Source organism: Engystomops pustulosus, chromosome 4 (genome assembly GCF_040894005.1).
Source record: "Engystomops pustulosus chromosome 4, aEngPut4.maternal, whole genome shotgun sequence".
In the NCBI taxonomy this organism is placed as follows: domain Eukaryota; kingdom Metazoa; phylum Chordata; class Amphibia; order Anura; family Leptodactylidae; genus Engystomops; species Engystomops pustulosus.
In genome coordinates this window covers 72,676,844-72,702,407 of record NC_092414.1, presented here as the reverse complement: position 1 = coordinate 72,702,407, position 25,564 = coordinate 72,676,844, and the positions used below count along the sequence as shown (strand labels likewise).

The 25,564-nt window shown below is 44.2% G+C and overlaps 1 protein-coding gene across 1 annotated transcript in view; it reads right to left on the bottom strand.

Annotated features, from left to right (window-relative positions):
• HK3 (hexokinase 3) overlaps window positions 1-23,986 on the bottom strand; it is a 66,315-nt gene extending 42,329 nt beyond the window's left edge. The window contains exons 1-2 of the mRNA XM_072146243.1: window positions 23,902-23,986; window positions 20,396-20,451 (exon numbers count right to left, since the gene is read on the bottom strand). Coding sequence (XP_072002344.1) covers window positions 20,396-20,446 — 51 coding nt within the window. The 5' untranslated portion in view covers window positions 20,447-20,451; window positions 23,902-23,986. The remainder of the gene's footprint in view (window positions 1-20,395; window positions 20,452-23,901) is intronic.
• Between the last annotated feature and the right edge of the window lie 1,578 nt (window positions 23,987-25,564).

The following is a 25,564-nucleotide window of genomic DNA, read 5'->3' as shown; positions in this document are numbered from 1 at the left end:
TTTTGTTTCTTGCTCAAGCAATTAACAGAAAAATAAAATGTGCTCTTTAATAGAGAATTTCCAGTTACTATTGCATGACTCCTATTCACTAGCATTCTACACATTTAAGCCAAAATACTGTATTGTTAATCCAATAAAGCCCCAGCAAGGTATACAATAAGTAAATGCTATACAGTTTATCCATTTACTAACAAAAAACATTCTCCACTCGCCCACTAGGTGGCATAAACCATTTGCTTATACATATCTTTATTTAAAAGGTAAATGATACATTATCCTATCGAGTATTCTTGAGAGAACAGAGTTATGTTTTTCCAAATTTTCTCTGGTTTACTCTGATTAATTAATAAATTGGAAATTAATCAAAATAACATTATTAAAAAAAACAGGTCTCAAAACGGATTTGTGACTTCTACAGGAAGTTACGCTATAGGGACTTATCTAGTAGGGCTGCAAGTTGGTAATTGTGTCAAGCAAAAAAATGATCATCAGGGAGTAGTGGTGGCCATTTACATTAGGTATATGCACAAGTCTCAGCAGGATCATTGGATATAGATAACAGTCTCTAATCTGAGAGCCCAGTGACCAGGGCTGTATTTACCATTAGGCATTTGAGTGCCTGGGCCCAGTACATCCACTTACAGAGGGGTGTTCTAAGGAGTAGAAAAATATATTTATATTTCATTTTTGAAAAATTGTTTTAATCTCATCCTTTGCCATATTACCACCATGGACAGATAGTACCGTATTTTTCGGACTATAAGGCGCACAAAAAAATCCTTTGATTTTCCCAGAAATCAAAGGTGCGCCTTATAGTACAGTGCATACCTCCCAACCGTCCCGCTTTCAGCGTGACAGTCCCGTTTTATGGGCTCTGTCACGCTGCCACGGAAAGGGGAGAGAATGTCCCGGGCCCCGCCCACTTTTTCCGCTTTGTCCCGCCTCCTCCAGCCTGCAGAGCAGCCAAGGCATGGGGGCTGGTAGGAGGCGGGACCAGCCCCTGCTCCCTCCTCACATGATGTCTGCACCAATCATGTGAGGAGCGAGCTCCGCCCCCGGCTGGCCACGCCCCCTCCGCGCATCCAGGGGAGAAGATGGAATGACATAAGGTAAGAGACTGAGGGGACAGGGGGGCCACAGGGAGAGGAGCCAGGAGGAGGATGGAGGCTACAGAAAGGACAGGGGGGCTGGGGCACAGGAGGAGGACAGGGGGGTGCTGAAGGCTACAGGGGGGGCTGAAGGCTACTGGAGGAGGAAAGGGGGGCTGGGGCACAGTAAGAGGACAGGGGGGTGCTGGAGGCTACGGGGGGGGGAGGGGGGGTTGGAGGCTACAGGAGGAGGAAAGGGGGACCTGGGGCACAGGAAGAGGACAGGGGGGTGCTGGAGGCTACAGGGGGGGCTGGAGGCTACTGGAGGAGGAAAGGGGGTGCTGGAAGCTACAGGAGGACGGGGGGGGGCTGGAGGCTACAGGAGGACAGGGGGGGCTGGAGGCTACAGGAGCAGGACATGGGGGGGCTGGAGGCTACAGGAGCAGGACAGGGGGGGCTGGAGGCTACAGGAGGACAGGAGGAGGGTGCTGGTGGGCAGGAGGAGGCTCGTGGGGGACAGGAGGAGGCTGCTGGGGAACAAGAGGAGGCTGCTGCGGGACAGGAGGAGGCTGCTGGGGGACAGGAGGAGGATGCTGGAGGACAGGAGGAGGAGGCTGGGGACAGGGGGCTACAGGAGGAGGCTGGAGGACAGGGGGCTACAGGAGGAGGCTGGGGGACAGGAGGAGGAGACTGACGGACAGGAGGATGATTGAGGGGGAGGTTAGAGGACAGGATGATTCTGGAGGGGACTGTGGGACTGGAGGACAGGTGGAGGATGAAGAAGGAGAAGGCTGGAGGACAGGAGGCTACCGGAGGACAGGGGGGGCTGGATGCTACAGGAGGACAGGGAGGGCTGGGGCACAGGAGCAGGACAGGGGGGGCTGGAAGCTACAGGAGGAGGCTGCTGGTGGGCAGGAGGAGGCTGCTGGGGGACAGGAGGAGGCTGCTGGGGGACAGGAGGAGGCTGTTGCAGGACAGGAGTAGGATGCCGGAGGACAGGAGGAGGATGCCGGAGGACAGGAGGAGGATGCTAGAGGACAGGAGGAGGATGCTAGAGGACAGGAGGAGGATGCTGGAGGACAGGAGGAGGTTGGGGATAGGAGGAGGATGCTGGAGGACAGGAGGAGGCTGGGGACAGGAGGAGGATGCTGGAGGACAGAAGGAGGCTGGGGACAGGAGGAGGATGCTGGAGGACAGGTGGAGGCTGAGGACAGGAGAATGCTTGAGTAGGCTGGGGGACAGAAGGAGGCTAAAGGGCAGGACAGGAGGCTGAGGGACAGGTGGAGGCTGCTGCGGGACAGGAGGAGGAGGCTGGGGGACAGGAGGAGGAGGCTGGGGGACAGGAGGAGGCTGTTGAAGGACAGGAGGAGGATGCCGGAGGACAGGAGGAGGATGCCGGAGGACAGGAGGAGGATGCCGGAGGACAGGAGGAGGATGCTGGAGGACAGGAGGAGGCTGGGGACAGGAGAATGCTTGAGTAGGCTGGGGGACAGAAGGAGGCTAAAGGGCAGGAGGAGGAGGCTGAGGGACAGGTGGAGGCTGCTGCGGGACAGGAGGAGGAGGCTGGGGGACAGGAGGAGGAGGCTGGGGGACAGGAGGAGGAGGCTAGGGGACAGGAGGAGGAGGCTAAAGGACAGGAGGGGCTGGAGGCTACAGGAGGACAGGGGGGGGGCTGGAGGCTACAGGAGGACAGGGAGGGCTGGGGCACAGGAGCAGGACAGGGGGGGCTGGAAGCTACAGGAGGACAGGAGGAGGCTGCTGGTGGGCAGGAGGAGGCTGCTGGTGTGCAGGAGGAGGCTGCTGGTGGGCAGGAGGAGGCTGCAGGGGGACAGGAGGAGGCTGCAGGGGGACAGGAGGAGGCTGCTGCGGGACAGGAGGAGGATGCTGGAGGACAGGAGGAGGAGGCTGGGGACAGGAGGAGGAGGCTGGGGACAGGAGGAGGATGCTGGAGGACAGGTGGAGGCTGAGGACAGGAGGATGCTTGAGTAGGCTGGCGGACAGAAGGAGGCTAAAGGGCAGGAGGAGGAGGCTGGGGGACAGGTGGAGGCTGCTGCGGGACAGGAGGAGGAGGCTGGGGGACAGGAGGAGGAGGCTGGGGGACAGGAGGATGCTTGAGGGGGAGGTCGGAGGACAGGAGGATTCTAGAGGGGACTGTGGGACTGGAGGACAGGTGGAGGATGCTGAAGGAGGAGGCTGGAGGACAGGAGGCTACAGGAGGAGGCTGGAGGACAGGGGGCTTGAGGGGGAGGACAGGAGGATGCTTGAGGGGGAGGTCGGAGGACAGGAGGATTCTAGAGGGGACTTTGGGAATGTAGGACAGGTGGAGGATGCTGAAGGAGGAAGCTGGAGGCTACAGGAGGAGGCTGGAGGACAGGAGGCTACAGGAGGAGGCTGGAGGACAGGAGGCTACAGGAGGAGGCTGGAGGACAGGGGGCTACAGGAGGAGGCTGGAGGACAGGAGGCTACAGGAGGAGGCTGGAGGACAGGAGGCTACAGGAGGAGGCTGGAGGACAGGGGGCTACAGGAGGAGGCTGGAGGACAGGGGGCTACAGGAGGAGGCTGGAGGACAGGAGGCTACAGGAGGAGGCTGGAGGACAGGGGGCTACAGGAGGAGGCTGGAGGACAGGAGGCTACAGGAGGAGGCTGGAGGACAGGAGGCTACAGGAGGAGGCTGGAGGACAGGAGGCTACAGGACGAGGCTGGAGGACTGGAGGCTACAGGACGAGGCTGGAGGACAGGAGGCTACAGGATTGCTTTATGGGATATTATCTGCTTTGCAGATTTGCTTTATGGGATATTGTACGGGTCCATGGGGTTGGGGGGGTGGCCAAAGTAAGGGGCACTTTACTATGTGGGGACCGTCAAGGTTGATATTATACTATGCTTGTGGGTGGGTGGGACAATGGGCGTGGTTTAGAAAAAGGGGGAGGGGCTTTTGTCCCTCTTTCTCTTGTCCAAAAGTTGGGAGGTATGGTACAGTGCGCTTTATATATGAACCATACTTACAGACAACGGCTGCCTTGAACTTTGCACAGGTATGCCACCTGCTGGTCATACATCTTTATAATCAGGTGCGCCTTATAAACCGATATGCCTTATATATGAACCTAGATGTTTTGGCAGGCATTTATTGATGGTGCGCCTTATAATCCGGTGCGCCTTATAGTCCAAAAATACGGTAAGTGATAAACTACAGGACAAACAGTCCACGGAGTCATAGTATGTAGAAATCAGAACACAGAGCTTAAAAACTTTCGTCAACTTCAACTCTTGCAAAGAGTTGATTGTTCTTTTTTGGAGGTGGTGAGAGGAAACAGAGGATTGTCATAATGTATAGGAATTGGACCTTACGGAAATTATAGTATATAGCAGTGTGGACATGGAATTTAATGGGCTATTGGAGTAAAGGGAGCTGGGACTGAAGTAAAAAAGAGGTGGGGGTCACAGGGGTTCATAGTACATTGGAGCCAAAAGGGGGTCAAAGGCTAAAATAAATGGGTTACACATGGTAAAAGTCTTTAGGATTGGGCTGTTATCTATCACTATCTGAAGCTAGGTTCCCGTTAAATGTTTAGTTTACAGTTGCGGTGTCAGTGCAGGAGATATGGTAGAGAATAAACTGTTGGGGTATTTTTTTTATTCTTTTACTTTTTATTTTTACAGTTTGTCCCTTAAAGGTCCCCCTTAGCAGCCCTATAATGCTGACTGTTGACATCAATTTGTCCGCTGACCACATGCCAGAAGTCCCATATTAATAAATAGAATGCAAGATGAAAACTTGTCCATTAGTCCATTGTCTTCATTGGAACAAGTTGGTATCACAAGGCAGCAAGGTGAATTTCCTCTGTTCGGTTGTCATACCCATAGCAATTAGGTAAGTGATAGATGTTAATGGAAAAATCCCGTTAATATGGTAATCTTTATCCCCAACAAATTGGGGGGCATTTATTATTTTTGGCACTAGGTGTTTTTTGGCGCCCAATTTTGGCTATGTTAAGCACTGTGCACTTCTAAAAGGGTTAAGAAGTTTGTAAAAAGGCTTAGACAGATAACTGAAACCAATACAAATTGCAATAAAGATGTAGAGTGCATGATTAAAGGGGTTGCCCCTCCATTCAGTGTTCTCCTTTCACGTAATCAAATAATTTGTCAATCATTGCGAGTCCAACCAATGGGGCACGCACTGATCATGAGCTTGAGGGTCCTATCCTCCCAAAGGATGACCGTGCACCCTGCTGATCCATACATTCTCTACATGCAGTAATATATATTTATTATATAATTATGTGAATCTATGGTATATGTATAGATATATAGATATGTAGATACTGTACACACATATATTATTACTAAAACTGTGATCATAAGGGTGGCAGGTGGGGTAGTTACCACCAGATTTGTGGTTATAATAGTTAAGGAAACTGCCATGACCTAGAGAGGAGATAAAAGATTAGAACATTTCATTGTGTAGAACCGGTGATCAACACCTTAGAAACAATCAATTGGCATGTGACGAATAGGAGGTCAGCCTATACGTTAGAATGTGCTCCGCATTTCCCACATTCCATCAACGCTGTCAACGCTACTGCGACAAGGTTGCATTTATCTGTTTCTATAGTAACTAGTATTTATTAATTCTTCTCAAACATTGTATCTAAATGACTTTCAAAAATACATTTTATGATAAACTTCTTTTTGAAAGACTTGAACACACACATTGGGGTAGATTTATCAGTTTGTCTATGCCAGAATTCTAGCATAATTTGCATCACAGTTATTGAGGGTTTAAGACCATTTTCAGACTTGTCTAAAAAAGGGCGTGACCAAACCTGGGAGCCAGAAAATTTATTTCATGCCGTAGAAACTAGAAACTATTTTACTAGAATATATAACTGGTCTAAAGAAGGACTTCATGGTTCTATACTATATAGACTGCAGAGTCTAAGGTTGGGTTCACATAACATACGCTGAGTGTATATGGCAGGAAAGCACCCAGCGAATATGTTCAGCATACCCATAGAGGATGTTGACATACAGAGGCATAAGTTGTGCCTCTGTCTGGCCAGTAGCGGTTGTATACTGTGTAAAGATGAGGCTATGTCTTTCCACCTTGCTGCCTCCTGATGATCAATCAGTGGAGTCCATGGAGGAGGCGGATGCACCAGTACTGCATCTCTCCCTGGCCTACCCTGAGTGTATATGTTGCTTAGCAAGACGAAGGATCCCAGTGGTGTCACTGTTCATAAAAGGACTGTGAATTCACTGGGGAAACACCCTTAACATCAGCAGCAGCCAATTACTGGCTGCTGCTGCCTAGTGAATTACTGTTCACTACTCCCCCTGCATCCACAAATGGGTAATGTATCAGGGACACAGTATAAGCAAGCATGTACCATACACCGTAAGGGAATCCTTACAATTTATGTAAAGAACGAGGAGTGAATCCAGTCTAACTCTCCGCTGGTATATTCACACTTGATAATTTATTCAATGTCCCCTAATTGTCTCCAAAATTTATTGGTATCTTATTAGTATTTATTTGAAGGAGTAGTGGTGCTGTTCAGCTTGCAACTAAATCTTTCCATTGAGCTGAATATGATTGGTATTGCTGGTGCCCGTACCATGGAGAGATCACCATCCCCCACCATGAATAAAGAAATATTGCTGTACGGCGAGAGCTTTGACACATCCATTGATTATAAGTGAACGACCATTGATGACTATGCAGATTTGATCTATTTTGTGTACACCAGATTTTTATAATGCAGCGTTATAAATAACGTACGGATAGCGTCTTTATTATTCCTCTATTCCACACTTGGCAGCTCTATGGCGCTTCCTGTTTTCTGTATTATAGTCTTCTATTTTCAGTGTGTAAGCCAACAAATTTGATCTGCTAATATTTTTAGCACAGTCACACCGGTTATTTTGCCAACACAGCTAAATTGATGCCTTCCATTATGTAATGTGGCAGTGGGTTTTTAAGAGTTCCCTCTGCCTTGTACACAACTTATGAGATTGACCTTTCTTTCAGAGCCTCTGAGCCAGTGAAGCAAATTTATCAGCTCCAAGAAATTTGCATCCGTCCCTTCTCATCAGAAATGAAACATAAGGGAACCTCCACACGAAACCTACTTTATGACTTGAAGGAATGAGATTGAAACTGAGGAGAAGAATAATTATGGTTCAATAACTTTCACTTAGAGGTCATTTAGCAATAATGTACATTGCATTATGACACCTGGCGTCTTCCCTGGTTCATTGCACATGGGGTTTATAGACGCCTCTCATCTAAATAAATACAGTTATAAATGCCAAGTAAAATGAATAACTGTTAGTTTTATTCTTTCCATTGTTGGTTAATCAGTTTGCTCTTCAGATACAAATCGTTTTAAAATATTCTTATGTTGAAATTAAACGTAGTCCTTAACCCCTAACGATCTGGCCTTTTTTTGTTTTTTCATTCCTATTTTTCACTCCCCACCTTCAAAAATCTATAACTTTTTTTATTTTTCCATGTACAGAGCTCTGTGACGGCTTTTTTTCCGCGTTACAATTGCACTTCATAGTGACGGTATTTAATATTCCATTCCGTGTACTGGGAAGCAGGAAAAAATTCCAAATGCAGTGAAAATGGTGAAAAAACGCATTTGCGCCGTTTTCTTGTTGGCTTGGATTTTACAGCTTTCACTGTGCACCACAAATGACATGTCTACTTTATTCTTTGGGTCGTTGAGATTATGGGGATACCAAATTTGTATAGGTTTCATAATGTTTTCATACATTTACAAAAATTAAAACCTCCTGTACAAAAATATATATTTTTTATTTTGCCTTTTCCGGCGCTAATAAAGTTTTTCATACTTTGCTGTATGGAGCTGTGGGTGGTATAATTTTTTGTGAATTTTGATGACGTTTTCATTGCTATCATTTTTAGGATTGTGCGACCTTTTGATCACTTTTTATAGATTTTTTTATATTTTTCAAAATGGCAAAAAAGTGTCATTTTCGACTTTGGGTGCGATTTTCCGTTACGGGGTTAAACGCAGTGAAAAAACAGTTATTATATTTTGATAGATCAGGCATTTTCGGACGCGTCGATACCAAATGTGTTTATGATTTTTACTTTCACTATTTTTCAGACTACCTAGGGTACTTTAACCCTAGGTTGTCTGATCGATCCTATCATATACTGACATACTACAGGATGGCTGTATATGGGGATTTTCCTCCTCATTCATTACAATGGGTAAAACTAGACAGCCTTGGGTCTTCGGAAGACCCAAGGCCGTCATGGCGTCGGATAGCCATTCCCCGATGACGTCACGGGGAGCGACGATCAGCGGCAAGATGGCAGTGCCCATGCGCCATCTTTTTGAAGCCGCTGGCAATGTGATAGGCGGGAAAACACTGTGTAAGTGTATAATGGCCCACTGAAGAGGTCCCTTACAAACCTTATAATGTCCACAATATGTAGGTGAAGTACGGCCATCTAGATCCTACATCCCTTGTGGTTATAATATATCCATTGCCTTGTATTATTCCTTGATATGTATGCCACCCTGTTGCTGCAGACTGTAATGCCATAGCACAACACCTGCCTGGAAAGGGAAAGTTTACATTGACCAATGATGTAATGTTTGATATATGTGAATCCAATCCTATCAAAGGATCCCTGGTTGGAACCCTGGAAACTCTGCCCCCATGTGACATTTATGTAAAACTCCCTGTGGCTGGAAAGTTCCAGTTCTTCTGTGAGTGCTAAGGAACAGCACACAACCAGACACAAGCCCTGCAGATAACAGGCCTTCTGCATCCGTGATCCCTGACAGGGCCTGCCTAGGAGTGCTGCCAAAAGAGTTCCTAACCTGTTCACCCTGAAGCTGCAGAAACTAGGATGTGAGCATCCTTTTCCAGACATTATCCACCAGCTACCTTGGACTTAGACATGTTGGACTGTTACCTTGACCTGTTGCCTTTGCTGTATTCATGTTCTGGAATAAAGGAACTGTGAGTTGATATTCTACATCTCTTGTCTACGTGTGATCCCTGGCTGCTGCTAAGATCAAGGGCCTTGCTCTTCCATCTACCTGGGGCACCCGGAGTGCCTCTGGGGAACTAATTCCACCATACCGTAGCTTCTCTCTCTTCTTGCAATCCGCCGGCTGGACATCTGCCGGGGATAGACAAAGCATGTTCCGCCTCGACCGAGTGACCGTGACCAAGTCAGTGCTAGGCCGTGCTAAAGCCAACCACTCATGTACCAGGAGAATCCAGCTTCCCCCCAAACCCTTAGGTTAGGTCCTGGTGAGGGATATATATGTAATCTAATACGGGTCTAAAACTCCATGTCACCCTCCTTTTCAAATAGCCTGCATCTATATGTCCCTCTTGCTTCCTTTCCCACAACCAGCACCTTGATTTCCCCCTTTTTCACACCCAAAGACAACTTCTTTTCCATAGCATGTGCTTGCAACATCCCTCACTGGGACTTGACCTAAGGGCTTGGGGGAAGCTGGATTCTTCTGATACCTGAGAGCAGGGTTCATGAACCCTGCTCTCAGCTTTTGCCAATCTTACAGAGAGTTCTCACAATCAGTTCCTGCCTGCTACTTGTGGACCTGTAGTTGGGGGCACAGATAGTGCTAGCTGGAGAGGTGAGTAACCGCTGGAAATAAAGTGAGTGGTGCTAAAGTAAGAAGTTTCCCCGTTGACACATTACTTACAAAGACCACCTGTGATATTCACATTAAAGTGATTTGAGATTCTCACCTATTTGTATATAGAGAATGATTGATATGATTCTGCCTATTACCATATAATAAGATACCTGGGGCAGGGAAAGAGAAGCCAGAGGGAGGCTGCCCCGTAGACTCTTCTCCATGTGTCCTGCTGTTATAAATCAATATTTTCCTTGAAACATGGCAGCATCTAAGAGTTAGACACAATTATAATGAGGAGCCAATCCTTATTTCATTCTTACCCTGGTCAGAGCAACATGAATCTGCTATCAGGTTCCCTTTAACCTTTTCATTACCAATGATGCTATTATCAGAAACTGATTGTATGTCTTGTGAGGGAAGGATGCAGTACTCCGCCTCAGGCACCAAAATCCTTTCTTCCAGCCCTGCTAATGTCCCTGCAGTGCAGTGCTAGCAACTTCAAATGAGATCACAAAGTTAATATAAATACGCTGCTGAGTATTTCTACATAGAAAGAAACATGAATTGTGGATTTTTAATATTCCATCTCAACATGGTTGGACTGGGGGACCTAGGGTCTACTAGTGAATTTAATTCTGGGGGCCCACCTACTGCTACAAGGAAATATTACCTGTATAATTTATAGAATGTGTTTTATTGCATTTTGAAAGGCACAAAAATGCATCAGGTAAAATGCATCCCAAAACACATCAGTATTAATGATAGTAAAACTTATTTTGAGACCATGAGCACAAGATGCAATTGAATTGTGTTTTAATCTTGTGAACATAGATGTACGGTCCAGCATTAGGTAGGAACTTTTGAAAGCTATCAGTCCCTCTTTCAGTCCCTTTAGCCAGCCCCTCACCTCTCCCTCATATTGTGGCCTACTCTCATCTCGCCCTCATATTGTGCCCTTCCACCTCCCCCTCTTATTGTGACATCTCACCTACCCTTCAAATTGTGGCTTCCTCTCATCTCCCCCTCATATTGTGACCTCTCATCTCCCCCTCATATTGTGGCCTCTCACCTTCCTATCATATTGTGGCCCCTCATCTTCCCCTCAAATTGTTGACCCCCTCATCTCCCCCTTATATTGTGACTTCTCACCTCCCTCTCATATTGTGTACCCTCATCCCCCCTCATTTTGTGATCCCTCATCTCCCCCTAACATTGTGACCTCTCATATCCCCCTCATATTGTGGTTCCTCTCCCCCTCATATTGTGCCATTACATTTCTTCCTCATACTGTTGTCCCTCATCTCCCCCTTATATGGTGGCCTCTGCTCATCTCTCCCTCATAATGTGGCCCCTCATCTCCCCCTCATAATGTGACCTCTCACCTCCCCGTCAAATTGTGGCCCCTCTCATCTCCTCCTCATATTGTGGCCTCCTCTCATCTTCTCATCATATTGTGAACTCTCACCTCCCCCTCATATTGTGGTCCCTCATCTCCCCCATAAAATATTGTGCCCTTTCACCCCCCCCCCATATTGTGTCCCATAATATCCCCCTCATATTGTAGACCCTCTTGTCTCCTCCTCATATTGTGGCCTACTCTAATCTCCCCCTCATATTGTGGCCTGCTCTCATCTCCCCCTCATATTGTTCCCTTTCACCTCCCCCACTTATTGTGACCTCTCACCTACCCCTCAAATTGTGGCTTTCTCAAATCTACCCCTCATACTGTGGCCTCTCACCTTCCTATCATATTGTAGCCCCTCATCTTCCCCTCATATTGTGGACCCTCTCATCCCCGCTTATATTGTGACCTCTCACCTCCCCCTCATATTGTGGCTTCTCTCCTCTCCCCTCACATTGTGTCATCGCATTTCCTCCTCATACTGTTGTCCCTCATCTCCCCCTTATATTGTGGCCTCTTCTCATCTCCCCCTGATAATGTGGCCCCTCATCTTCCCCTGATAATGTGACCTCTTATCTCCCCCTCATAATGTGACCTCTCGTCTCCCCCTCATATTGTGTCATCACATTTCCTCCTCATACGGTGGTCCCTCATCTCCCCCTTATATTGTGGCCTCAACTTATTTCCCCTCATAATGTGATCCCTAATCTCCCCCTGATATTTTGACCTCTCACCTCCCCCTCATAATGTGTCCCTCATCTCCCTCCAGAATAGCTGCCCCCTCTCATACACCCCATAATGTGGGCCCCCTCTCATATCTCCCACATAATGTGGGCCACCTCTCATAGCACCAATAAAGTGGGCCCACTCTCATATCCCTTCCATAATTTGGGCCCCCTCTCATATACCTCCATTGTGTAGACTCCCTTTCAAATCCCCATACATTGTGGGTCACCTCTCATTCCCTCCCATATTGTGGCCCCCCTCTCATATCCCACAATATTGTGCACCCCCTATTATACTCCCACCTTATCATGCCCCCCCCCCTCTAATACACTCATATTGTGGCCAACCCTCTAATCCTCTTTTCCTTTTTTTAAATGAATTTTAAAAAATAAACACCACATACTCACCTGTCCCTGTGCCCCAGCAGCTCTCCTCTTCTCATCTTACTCTGTTGTGCCGGCAGATGATGACATCATCACTCCGCACATGCCGGCATCAAAGCTACAGGGGAACAGTGATGATGCAGAGAGCTAATAGCTCCACCCTTTCCGGATACAGATAGAGTTGGAGTCCCAACACGCTTCAACATATGATGGAGGCGAAAATAATAGGCGTCGGGGCCCACCGGTGTTTTCACCGGCACACCTGGGGTCACTCCAACCCTGCATCTCAATGGAAGAGGAGACAATTCAGAATGCAATTTTTGGTGTATTCAAGGTTGATTTTAATTGTGAACTTTAGGGAGATAATCTTATGCTTATTTCTGCCTAATTAACAGCACTAGAAACAGCTCCACCCAACGGTCTCCCTGAAATATTTGCACTTTGCAATCAGTCCTTATCTATCTACACTACATTGGTCTTATGCCTAACATTTGATTACAATATTATCAAGTTCTTTATTTCAGCATCCACCTAATTTCCTAAGCCCCGCACCATAGGGGCATTCTTTGGTGATCCCAGTAAATCATTCTCTTAAAAAAAAAATTAAAGGAAATCTACCATTTGATTTGATGCATTATGAACCAAAAATACCTTGAGAATGCTGTAGCTACACTGATGCAGAAACATATCTTATTTAATCCCTGAATTGAGTGGTTTTGCTGAAAAAACAATTATAAAATTATGATAATGAGGCTCTGTCGTTCCAGTGGCTGCTCGGCACTTCTCCTCCTACCCTAATTATGCAGTGCTTCAGAGAATGATGTAATCACTATGTTGTCTCTGACAGGCAGAAGTAATCAATTGCTGCACCAACCCCCAGCTGCTGTATATGAATCATCCAGCTCTGATTTATTAGTCCTGTCCGGACAGTTCAGGAAGCTCTGTGTAGTGTTCATGAATGGCAACCTGCATGCAACCCAGCTTTCCCAAGGTCCTGAATTTTAGAATTATGTTTCTGCATCAGTGGTGCTACAGAAATCTCAAGATATGTTTGGTTCACACTGCATGAAAACAAATTGTAGATTTCCTCTAAGGCTTTATGGATCGTGGAGCGCATGAACATGCTCTTTCCTACAATACAGGGGTGCATTGCCATAATAACTCCCAACTCAACTGTCTTCTCAACTGTCTTTACCAAGTAACATCTCATGATGGATGACATGATCCAGAAAAATGTAAATTTTCTAATGTCAGTACTTTAACCCATCATGGACGGTTTGGGTTACGAAACGCGTCTCGTAACATAATTACCATTTTTCTGTGATGTTAATATAGTTTTTTAAACCCTGCTTTTTAAAGAATAAAACTTTAAACCTCACTCAAGGGCACCAAACTGGATTTTTAATATTTTTGAGCTATTTGCTCACAACTTCACAGTAACAGTTTAACACAGGAAGGGTGCCTTTAAGTCACTAAATTACACAAATCACGGGACCAGGTGGTATACACCCCCAAGTACTGAAGGAATTCTATTCTACGGTAGACAGACCATTACTTTAGTATTTCAAGATTCCATAAGGACAGGTTCAGTTCCACTGGACTGGTGAATAGCAAATGTGGTGCAAATACTCAAAAAAAAGTCCTCCCCAGAAACTACAGAGCTGTGATTTTAACTTCTTTTGTGGGGTAAATATTTGAGGGTTTTGCTAGAGATGCTAACCTGGAGTATCTCACTGTGCATCACCTTATAACAAAGACTGATACCTGTCAGGTGCCACAGGTGTCAGTATTGGGCCCCCTTTTTTTAAATATTTTGAATAATTACCTTATAGAGGTTTTACACAGCAGAGTTTCAATAGTTGTAGATGATACCAAGCTTTGTAAAGTAATTAATACAGAGGCAGCTAGTATAACATTACAGAGGGATTTGAGGAAGCAGGAGGATTGAGCAGAGAAATGGCTAATGAAGTTTAACCCCTTACCGACATATGACATAGTAGTACATCACGCGTCGGCTGTGGGTGACTGGAGAAGGCTCTCATGCTGAGCCCTCTCCATAGCCGGTAAGTGTTTGCTGCATATTGCAGCAAATACTTACCGGTAACACCCGCGATTGGGTGCCGCCATCCTGGTGAAGATTGCCACACCCCATGACGTCATGGGGGGTGGCTATCGGTTTGCCATGACAGCCTTCCGAAGACCCGTGACTCGCACTGACCCAAAGAATAAAGTAGACATGTCATTTGCCCACAAGAAAACGTCGCAAATGCGTTTTTTCACCAATTTCACTGCATTGCAATTTTTTACCTCTTCCGAGTGCACGGAATGGAATATTAAATACCGTCACTATGAAGTGCAATTTGTTACACAGAAAACAAGCCCTCACACAGCTCTCTAGATGGAAAAATAAAAAAGTTATAGATTTTTGAATGTGGGGAGTGAAAAATGGAAACACAAAAACGAAAAAGGGCTTCGTTGTTAAGGGGGTAATGCACTCGGTCCAAGGAAATAAATAGTACAATTATGGTCTAAACAGTGAAATAATTGGTAAAACCGCAGCAGAAATAGATTTGTTAGTATTGGTGGATGGTAAACTTAATTTTAGTGACCTCTGCCAGGCTGCTGCTACTAAGGCAAATAACATAATGGGAAGTATCAAGGGAGGTGTAGATTTTCATGATAAGGACATAGTTTTGTCCTTACACAAATCACTGGTCAGACCACACATGGAATATTGTGTACAGTTTGGTGAATAACTGAAACAAGCTTATTACGGGAGTGGGTGGATAAGAATACAATGCCAGAATACACAAACATCCTTCACTCGTAGAGGAGAGGAGGTTCTACCATTGCCATAGACGGATTTTATACTGCAAGAACAGTGAGACTGTGGAGCTCTGTGATGCAATGGCTGATAATTTGTAAATATTCAAGAGAGGCTTTGATGCTTTACTTGGGAACAAAAATATCTGATGTTAAAAAAGATTTGTTAATTTATAAGTTTTGGACATGCATCTTTTACAAACCTTATCTACTATGATACTAAGGCTGCTAGGAGACAGGTACACCTAATGGATTGCTAATGGGTTTGATAATTGAGTGGTGAGTGGTACATGATAAGGACATTGATATGGTACAGATATTTATAAGAAAGTTTACTTCCAATCACAGATAGTGGGACTCATTTACTAAGGGCCCCGCCGACTGCACTTTCATCAGACATCCCGACAATTTCCATTTTGCGCTGCTGGGACAGGGATTTAAAAGAGGTTTTTGGCGCATGCGATCTGATTTTGGCTCAATCGGGGGGGCGGGCCGTCCAACGATCCGACGGATTTGGACACACCGTGGAAATTAACTTTAAAATTATGTCGCAAGCCAAGCACTTACATGCACTAGGAGGAAGATGGTGAACTCCGGCGGACCTTAGCGGGGAAGCGACAAATGCATTATATCGGGCACATGATCTTAGTGAATCACGGCACAGTGCATTCCGGATGGACAATGCACTTTCGGGAACTCCGAGGGACCAGGTAAGTTAATGTGCCCCAGTGTGTCGGATTAGTAATGGATTAAAGAATGAGTGGCCTTGTAACAGCTCCTATCAATGCCTAGTATCCAAATGATTTCACAACATACACATATGAAGTATTTTAGTCGTGTGCAATGACCAGAGGTTTGCCCATTCAGTATAAATCCCGGTTAGTGATGCATGAAATCATCCAAATGAACTGTGAGAAATAATGACGACGTAAAGGTAAAGTGTCAGAATGAATACCAGCTTGAACAAGGATTGCTGTGAAAGCAGCGTTCAGATTGCAGATCTTAATACAAATGATTTTCAGTTGATGAAATTAACAAGCAGAAACATGTCATATTGATTTAGGAAGGAGGCCAGTCTAATTAATGAATGGAGCTCTCCTCAGTCCACACGCTAAGCACAAATACTACGTTCTTTCTGTTTATTGCCTAGCTTTCAGGAGATGGCTGCCGGTTCATTCTAAGTGTTGCCCAGGGGTAGCGTTTAGGTGACAACTAAATTTATTGCTAGTGCCGTGTATTTGTCAGTAAGTTAGTGCACACAAGCAAGGAATTGATTTGAATCAAATCTTTAATAAAATCTACTTCGTTTTACAGAAAAAGCTGAATCCACTGACAAGAAAACCCAAGCAGGTCATATACTGTGCCTTCCGCTTACATAGAGGACTCTTGTTAATAAACTGAAGGATCTTACAACTAAGGCTCACATCTGCGTCTGGTTATGTTCGCTTTTCTTTTATTAAAAAGCAGAAAGAATGGCAGAAAATACAAGTGTTAACTTTTCCTATTGGTAATTGTTTTGGCTATTATAAAAGAAATTGGTTACTATCAATATTTTCTTCTCAATAGGTTCTTCTCAGTTGTAAGTGGTCAACTGGCCATGTATCTGCTGCCAACAGACAGGTCCATCTACTGGGTTAACAATTGGTTACTTGCAGCGTTTATTCTACATGAGGCATTTTAGCGCAAGTAAGTGACGTGGAACAGAAGCCCTGATAAATATGACCTTAAGAGTTTAAATACAATGATTAGGTAAAGATATTTCCCAATTTTACATGAAGTTATTGTCAGGATCGAGATGAATGATTCTGTTTGCGATTGTAAGAAAAAGAAGTATTGTAGACTATTGAAGACTATACAGTCACCAATGCAATCATCTACGGCTGATCGATCAATGACAACTTAACATGGTACAACTGAAAATGAGAGATGGTCATCCAATAATTTTTAAAAAGGAGTAAACTTTCTCTTAGATTTATACACTTTTCTCCAGGGAATCCCCATTTTGCCTTCTCAGAATACTCACCTCTACAAAGTCACGACTTGACAAAAGGCTAGAAGTTTTTGTTCAGTACTAAGACAAACTTGGGTTAACACAGACACAATTCTAACAGTAGTCACAAGTTAAGTAAGACTTTACAGAGCAGTAGGTGTTGACCTATTGGTCAAGCATAGAAGACTCCCAGAGCATCTTAGGAGTTATTATAATAATAGACACATTTACTTACCCAGTCCCTGCGCAATCCCCGAGGTGCGTTGTCCATTGAGGATGAAGCCTGCCGCGATTCATCAACATCGTGCGCCCAAGATCCTGCATCTGTCGCTTCCCGGCTCAGGTTTGCCGGAGTTCACCTTCTTCTTCCCGGTGTATGTGAATGCATGTCTTGCGTCACAATATGATTTGTTAAATCCCACGCGTATTCCGAATCCATCGGGTCGTCCAATGTCCTGCCCCCCGATTTGTGTCGCGTGAAAAAAGGCGTGATTGCAACACAAAACAAATGCGTGCGACACAATCCCGATGCGATGCCCGAAAACATTGGAAAACCAGACGGAAATGGTGCCGCGGGACCTTAGTAAATAACCCCCACTGTATATAGCATATACACTGGAATTAGGCCCACTTCTTTGAGCAACTCCCATAAAAATGTTGTAAAGTACCCAGGGGAAAGAGAAATTACACAGGCAGTGGACTCTAATGCTAAACCCACTTCCCAGCTGTCCCTTCCTATTGCACCGTCGCCCCTTAAATAGGGAGTAGACAACTAGAAAACAATCGGTCCTTAGGTCGTTGTGGACACACAGAACAAGACAGACAAACAAAACAGCAACAACAGGAGTAGACAATGACAAAATCGCAATCCAAAGGAGAAATACAGGCTAGGGGTCAGAAACCAGAAGGTTAGCAAAAATAATATCACGAGAAGGATCTGCCCCAGGTGGAGGGAGCAGACAGGACCAAGGCAGAGAACATTGTGATGGTGTGGTAGATACCTGTTCAGCCACTAGAGTCCAGTCCAGACTGACGGAAAAAGTAAATAAAAGAAAAAGTCAACCTAAATCTGCAGTGTGAACCTGAGGAAGACAGTGACAGAGACGTGACAAATGTATAGAAAGAGCTGGGTAGATGAGTCAGTACCAAACAAGGAAGTTTTGGTTAAACTTCTTGTGGTTTTTCAATCTTCCTTTTCCAGCATGATGCAATTATATGAGTGCAGCATGGCCAGGACACCCCGAATATCAGCATGGACTCTCTTTATTGGCGATACTGTCATGTGAAATAATCTGTACCTTCGGGATTCTTCAGCCAGATTTCCTTACAATCAATACAAATGTAAGGCCATGTAAATACATGAAGTTGTCATAGGTACTTTAATAACCCTAAAGCCTGTATTCTGCTGCGATCGCTTGCAGGGAAGCAGCAGGGGATTTGATTATCCAGAATTCCCTCGGGCTTATTATCCAGATAATGGATATTCCACGCTACTTAAAACGTCCTATTTTCTGACACATTTGAAACTTTTTATTCGTAAATATCTTTTGACTTTGAGATCTAGCAATTGTTCATACTTTTAACCCCACAATCTCCATAGGCTGACAAAACTATTATATGGCATACTGTATATCCTCCTGTAATAGTAGTAAAAAGTAAAAGCTGGAAAAATAAGTGAACCCTTAGAATTTCATACATTTCTGCATTAACAGGAAAAGGTAAGTACATCTGTAGTATAACCTGTACATCACTATTTCACAGGATGACATTCATGCACAGTCCTTTCCACATCATTTCAACGCGGGGTATTTATCAGGGCTTCTGCACCACGCGAGGGAGTGGGCTAGCAGGAGGCGTTCCCGTCCCTGCACCAGCGCTGCAGCCAGCAAATATTCATATGTGAATATTTGCTGGCTGCATTTATTTTTACGTGCGGTAGGGCCTAGCATACAAATAAACACTGTGCAGGCCCCTGCTCCATACATCAAGAGGGGTTATCATAAACCGCCACACGAATGGCGGCATATGATAAATAACCCTCAATAGGTATAAGATCAAGGCTTCTTCAAAAAGCCAAATATTCCTCTATTCCAACCACTTTTAGTTGATTTTCTTGTGTGCCTTGGGTAATAGTCTTGCTGCACCCAGTGTTGCTTCAGCTTAAAGGAGTTGGCCACTATTACTAAATTTTAGGAGAACATCCAAGGATCCAAAGACATCCGCACCCCCCCCCAACCACTGCTATGGGAGTGGGTATGATGGAGAGTGCATGCATAGAGTAATTGCTGAATTACATCTGCCAAGAGGCAGCAGGACATGGGATGTCACAGAAAATCGCATTGCCAACAGATCAAGTGAACCCTCCAGTCCCAGTGGACCTGGGAGCAGTAGGGGGAGGCCGGCATGACATGGCCTGGAAAAGAATAAAAGGAAACTAGAGGTCGTGGTTAGGGAACGGCAGGAGTTGGCAGGGGGACCATTAGGCAAAAGCCATTTTGGCACCACAGAGGGAAGGTCCCGCACGCCTGTTCTACATGCTCTTGAGTGCCCCCTCTGGCAGGATATGCTCTTCTTTAATCTTCCTATCCCCTTGTTTTTAAGAAAAAAATATTTTAAAAAGTATTCAAATGAGCCTTAGGGGCTCCATTAACACCTATGTAGCCAAGAGCCCCCCTGGCTCATTTGCATAGTTATAAAAGCCTTTTACAGTAATAACCAGGGCGAAAACAGCTAAAGAAGAGCAAATCCTGCGAGAGGAGACCCATCCAGTATATCAGTGTGTTTGGTTTACAATCCTTGATCCTGGTGGTAGATGTCCTTTAAGGGACCAGCTTATTTTTGGGGAGAATTGGGTTACATGTTAACTACCTCCCACAAGAGTAATTATCATCTTGCAAAATGTTGTAGTTAATTGCACTGTGATATCATTATTTCTATCTATTATTCAGTTTCTGAGAAATTCTTGTTTTAATCTGTTTGTTAAAGAGGCAATTCATGCAACCTGGATATGCCCTTGACTCATCAGATAAAGAGCTGTTGGTCCAGACAAGAATTGTAGTAATCTGAGTGAGGACATGACCTGGGTGCACGAACTGCCTCATTAGAATATGGATTCAAATCAGAATTTCTTAGCAATGGCATAATGTACAAAAACAAAAATGTATTTTGAGAATCATTACATTTTTCAACAATGTGCTGAATGCAATGTATAAAGCTTGGAAATGTTATCTCTACACTGGATATATACACTGAGATAATAATAAGCCAATATATAGAATGAAAGTGGTGAGTATAGATGAGGCGCACATATTTCTCCTTACCTCTTCACAGGGTTGGGTATCCTCCACTGAACCTGTTACTTGTGTTTCCATATCTCCTGCTCCCAACAAAGAACACAGCACAGTGTGAGCAGGATAAAGTGACAAGCAAAAACAGGATATACAGAAAGATATTGAAAACAGCACAAATTATGCAAACAAGAAGTGTCAGCAGCAAGTTGATAAATAGTGACCACATGCTCTGCAAGAACTTCTCGTAATTGACACAATCACATGAAGTGGGATTAAAGCCAAACCAGTATATCTATTCCAGAAGCAACAGATTTCCAACTGTAGACAGCGCTGTTTCAACATGTTTGTGTCTCTTTTCCTTCTTTTATCATCCTGGAAAACTTATTTGCATATTCTCCCCCAAAAACATAGGAAATTCATATGGGCATTTAAGCAGCAAGTGCAGAATAGTATTATAAGAGCTATTTTCACCAAATAATCTGAAAGCTATTGATTCTCTTTGCAGAGACCCAAATAGGTAAATTTCTAATTATGGAAAATCCCTTTCAGTAAGGCCCCCTTCACACTTGCATTTTTCACATGCGTGTTCGACGCGCAGAACTTGCATTGCACTCTGACCCATTGTAATCAATGTTTTTTTTTCAGACTTGCTTTCCTTTTTACGCACGAGAGCGTTTTTTTAGCACGTGAAAAATGCACCATACAAGTCTATGGAGATGCATCAAATCACTCATCAATTGCCATAGAAAAGATATAGCTCAGTCCTGAGTCCTCTTCACATGCGTTACCTGTGCCTGAAAAACACATTGAAATTGCCAAAAAAATGCGCGTGAAAAACTGAGACACTGAAAAACTGAATGAACTCTGATTTAGGCCCCTTTCACATTTTCGTTGCAGATCACATCAGGGCCTGATCAGGGTTTGGTCAGTGAAGAACTGACATTTTTCATCAGAGTTCAATCAGTTTTCAGTCAGAGTTTGTTCGGTCTCAGTTTTTCACGCATGTTTTCAATGCATTTTCATTGCATTTTCAATGCGTTTTTCAAGCGCAGATAAAATGAAAAAGCCCATTGATTACAATGGGTCAAAGTCCAAAGCAAGTTCTGCACGTCAAAAGCACGCGCAGAACACACACTTAAAAAACGCAAGCGTGAAAGTGCTTTGCTGAGATTCTCGGCATCAGAACTACAGAGTACAGCTTTGTGCTGTACATAACCCTGGACTACACTGAAACCCCTCAGATCTGTCTTGAATTGCAGCATTGGCCCACATTTATTAAAACTATTGCAGTACTATGTGCAGTTTGCCTGTGGTTCCGCAGGGTGCACCAGATTCAAGAAATGTGGTGCACGTTCTTCATGATTCTGGCGCCCCTTGCATTGCTCTGGAAGTGTGCACCATTTTTTGGAGCACTTTGTTCATGCTGCAGAATTGTGGCGTACGTCAGTAATAAATGTGCCGCATACTCCAATTACACTCCAACAGACACTTTATAAATACATGTGCAAGCAGTTTACACGTTCTATTGAGAGCAAAGTCAGAGTGAACATTATCTGTGAAACTTGTAGAACTCCTTTATGATTGCATTGCAGCTGAAAAGGCTCATTAAAGGTTTGGAATATCTCAGTGACATGAGCATATTATCTATAATTATTTCCATTTGGATGCACAGAGCTCACAGGCGCTATTATTCTACATTTTCATTATTTTTTGCTTTATGCTTTTCAGTTCACCTTCTGCACGCAGAATATTTTGTAACTTCTAAAAATAGCATTATACCACACATTAGACAAAGCTTCTCATCCCCTGTATACAGTGTAGGCGACGTCTGGTTAGACCACCCGTCAGTAATAGCCAAGGAGAGAAGAAAATGCTAATACTGGGATTCTATGTGCAATTTATTTGTGGGGATGTGTGAATTATAAGACAATTGTTATCATCTTTAGTAAAATGTCAAATATTATTATATTAGGATTTGTAATGCTATTGATAAATTATTTATTTAAGGATGTTAAAAGTTAATGAAAAAATCTTTTAGTTTAATCCATCACAAATCCAATATTTTTCCAATGGCAATTTGCGTTACTAAAGTTATGTTCACAGTAATGGTTACATTTGTCTTGATGCAATAAATTATTGTATTCCCACAAATATTTGCATATATACATCCATCAAAAGACTTTTTTTCTAGTTTATGCAGTATGCTCAACATGCACCACACAAAATGTATGAACTGAGCCTAAAAAGCTGGGGGTGCCATATGTGATGAATGAAGCCTCCACATTTCAAAAGGCTTAGATAATCCAACATAGTAATTTTACAGTCCATAGATAATTAGAGTACAAAGATAACACACAGCAATGTCACAGGACAGGACTAATACACACAGTGATGTCACAGTACAGAAATAATACACACAGTGATGTCACAGTACAGGATAACTCCCACAGCAATGTCACAGTACAAGGATAATATATACAGTGATGTCACTGTACAAGGTAATGCACATAGTGCTGTCATAATACATGCAGTGATGTCACAGTACAGGGATAATACATAAAGTGATGTCACAGTGCATGGTAACTCCCACGGTGATATCACAGTACAAGGATAATACATACAGTGATGTCACTGTACAAGGTAATTCACATAGTGCTGTCACAATATATGCAGTGATGTCACAGTACAGGGATAATACATAAAGTGATGTCACAGTGCATGGTAACTCCCACGGTGATATCACAGTACAGGGATAATACATACAGTGATGTCACTGCACAAGATAATACCCATAATGCCAGTACAGGGATAATATATAAAGTGATGCAACAGTACGGGGTAACTCCCACAATGATGTCACAGTACAGGGATAATACATACAGTGATGTCACCGTACAAGGTTATGCCCATAGTGCTGTCACAATACATGCAGTGATATCACAGTACAGGGATAATACAAAAAGTGATGTCACAGTACATGGTAAACTCCCACGGTGATGTCACAGTACATGGTAACTCCTACGGTGATATCACAGTCCTGTACAGGGATAATACATACAGTGATGTCACTGCACAAGGTAATACCTATAATGCTATCACAGTACAGGGATAATACATAAACTCATGCCACAGTACAGGGTAACTCCCACAGTGATGTCACAGTACAGGGATAATACATACGATGATGTCACTGTACAAGGTAATACCCATAATGCTGTCACAGTACAGGGATAATACATACAGTGATGTCACATTATAGGGATAATGTACACCCTAATATTTTAGATTAAGAAAACTTCAAGCAAATGAATGCTATATGTCTTAGTTAGAATTGGCCACTTTTTTGATGGGCCCCATAGCAGCTGCTATGCTATTTACTCTTGTTGTTATGCCAATAGGAAGATTGAAAAGTACAAAGACAAAAATACTAAGTGCAAAACATAAAATATAAAACAAAAGTATATGTATGAAACAATAGTGAGAACTACACAATAGCAGCAAGGAGCTGAAGAAGCATTAACATATCTAATACATACCTACAGTGGTGTGCAATATGATTTGTACTAACAGGATCAGTTTCTGTCATTATACAGTTTTCTTCTCTCACACACACCCTCCAAGCAATGCCACCCTCCCCTCCCGGCATTACAATGCATACTCCTCCCCAACAATATGATGGGCCACTCCTGCCCCTGGCACCAACACAAGGAACCAGCACAAGCAGTGTGTACATATGCTAAACAAGAAAGTATCTAGACACAGAGATCTGCTTAAGACAATTAGATTTAGTTATACTATTTTGTCTCAAAATAAAAAAGACTAAATCCATAACCCCCAATGATAGAAGGATGTAATCTGGTAGGTTTCTAGGCATAGCTGCAATGCATTTTACCACATGCATGTTATACAATACTACAATGTGTCTGTATCCAGTCACTAAAATCTTCATTTTCCATAGATTTTCCATAGATAAGTCTATCAAGTCTCATTAACATACAGTAAGTAGACAGCCTAACAAGTCTGAGGGATGGCCAGATAAGAATGATTATTTTAGTGCTAACCACTGGTTATTCTAGGATAGGAAAGATAAATGATTGGCATGATAATGGTAGAATAATAGATGAGAAACAAAAAAGAACATAAACAAGTGTCCCAGACGGAGTAAATCTGCAGGTCAAAAAAATTTACAAAAATGAGGCAAAAACTTGAATGCAAAATGCTGGTTTTATTCATATAAAATCACATTGAAACTTTTCAGTGACTCATGTTATGAGAATGACTTGCATTGTAACTGGGATAAGACAAATATTCCTGGAGAATGTATATTCTTTTTCTATGCAATATTGGTTGTCTTTTCAATGTGTATTAACTTTACAATATAGAGGATATTGGATGTGTAGAACAGTGATTTTCAACCTGTGTGTCGCATGGTTGAGTGTGCCGCGGGGAAAGTTCCCCGAACTATGGTGCCCCGGTGTAGTGCTGCCGCCGCGCCCAGTGGCGTAACAACAGCCATAGCAGCCGTAGCGGTTGCTACTGGGCCCGTGCTGTACATGGGCCCGGGATGGACGGTGATACCAAGAATTCTTAGTGCTGTTCTCCCGGGCCCCGTCTGCTATGCTGAACGCAGAGCTGCCCACCTGTGCTGGCCCGCACTCTCCTACCAGCCCCAAACTCATGACCCGCCCTCCAGTACGTCCTCTTCATCTTCCCTCCCTGTGTCCACGTCTTCCCTCCCACGCGCCCGCCTGCACGTTTCTCGCACCTGCCGATCAACAGGTCCTCCCGCCGACCGGTACTTTCACCCACTCGTAAGCTGGCACTATCTCCCTCTCCTTCTCCCACCCACTGGCGGACAGGTACTTTTGCCGGCCGGCACTTCCTCCTAACGGATCTTAGTGCTTCATGCATATGAGGTAGCTTTCCACAGTGTTTCCTTCCCAAGTGTTGACCTCCCATTGTGACCCCGGACACAGCACATGCCCCTAGTATATAGGTAGCCACAGCACATACTCCCAGTAGATAGGTAGCCACAGCACATGCCTGCCGGTAGATAGGTAGTCACATAAAAAAAAATGAATATTCACTTACCTGCGCCCCCTGCAGCCAGCTCCTCATCGTTCCCATGCTCTTCTCTTTGACCCAGGCTCAGACGATGGTGGCGATGGGGCCTGGGTCGCACAAAGGACATAGGCAGGG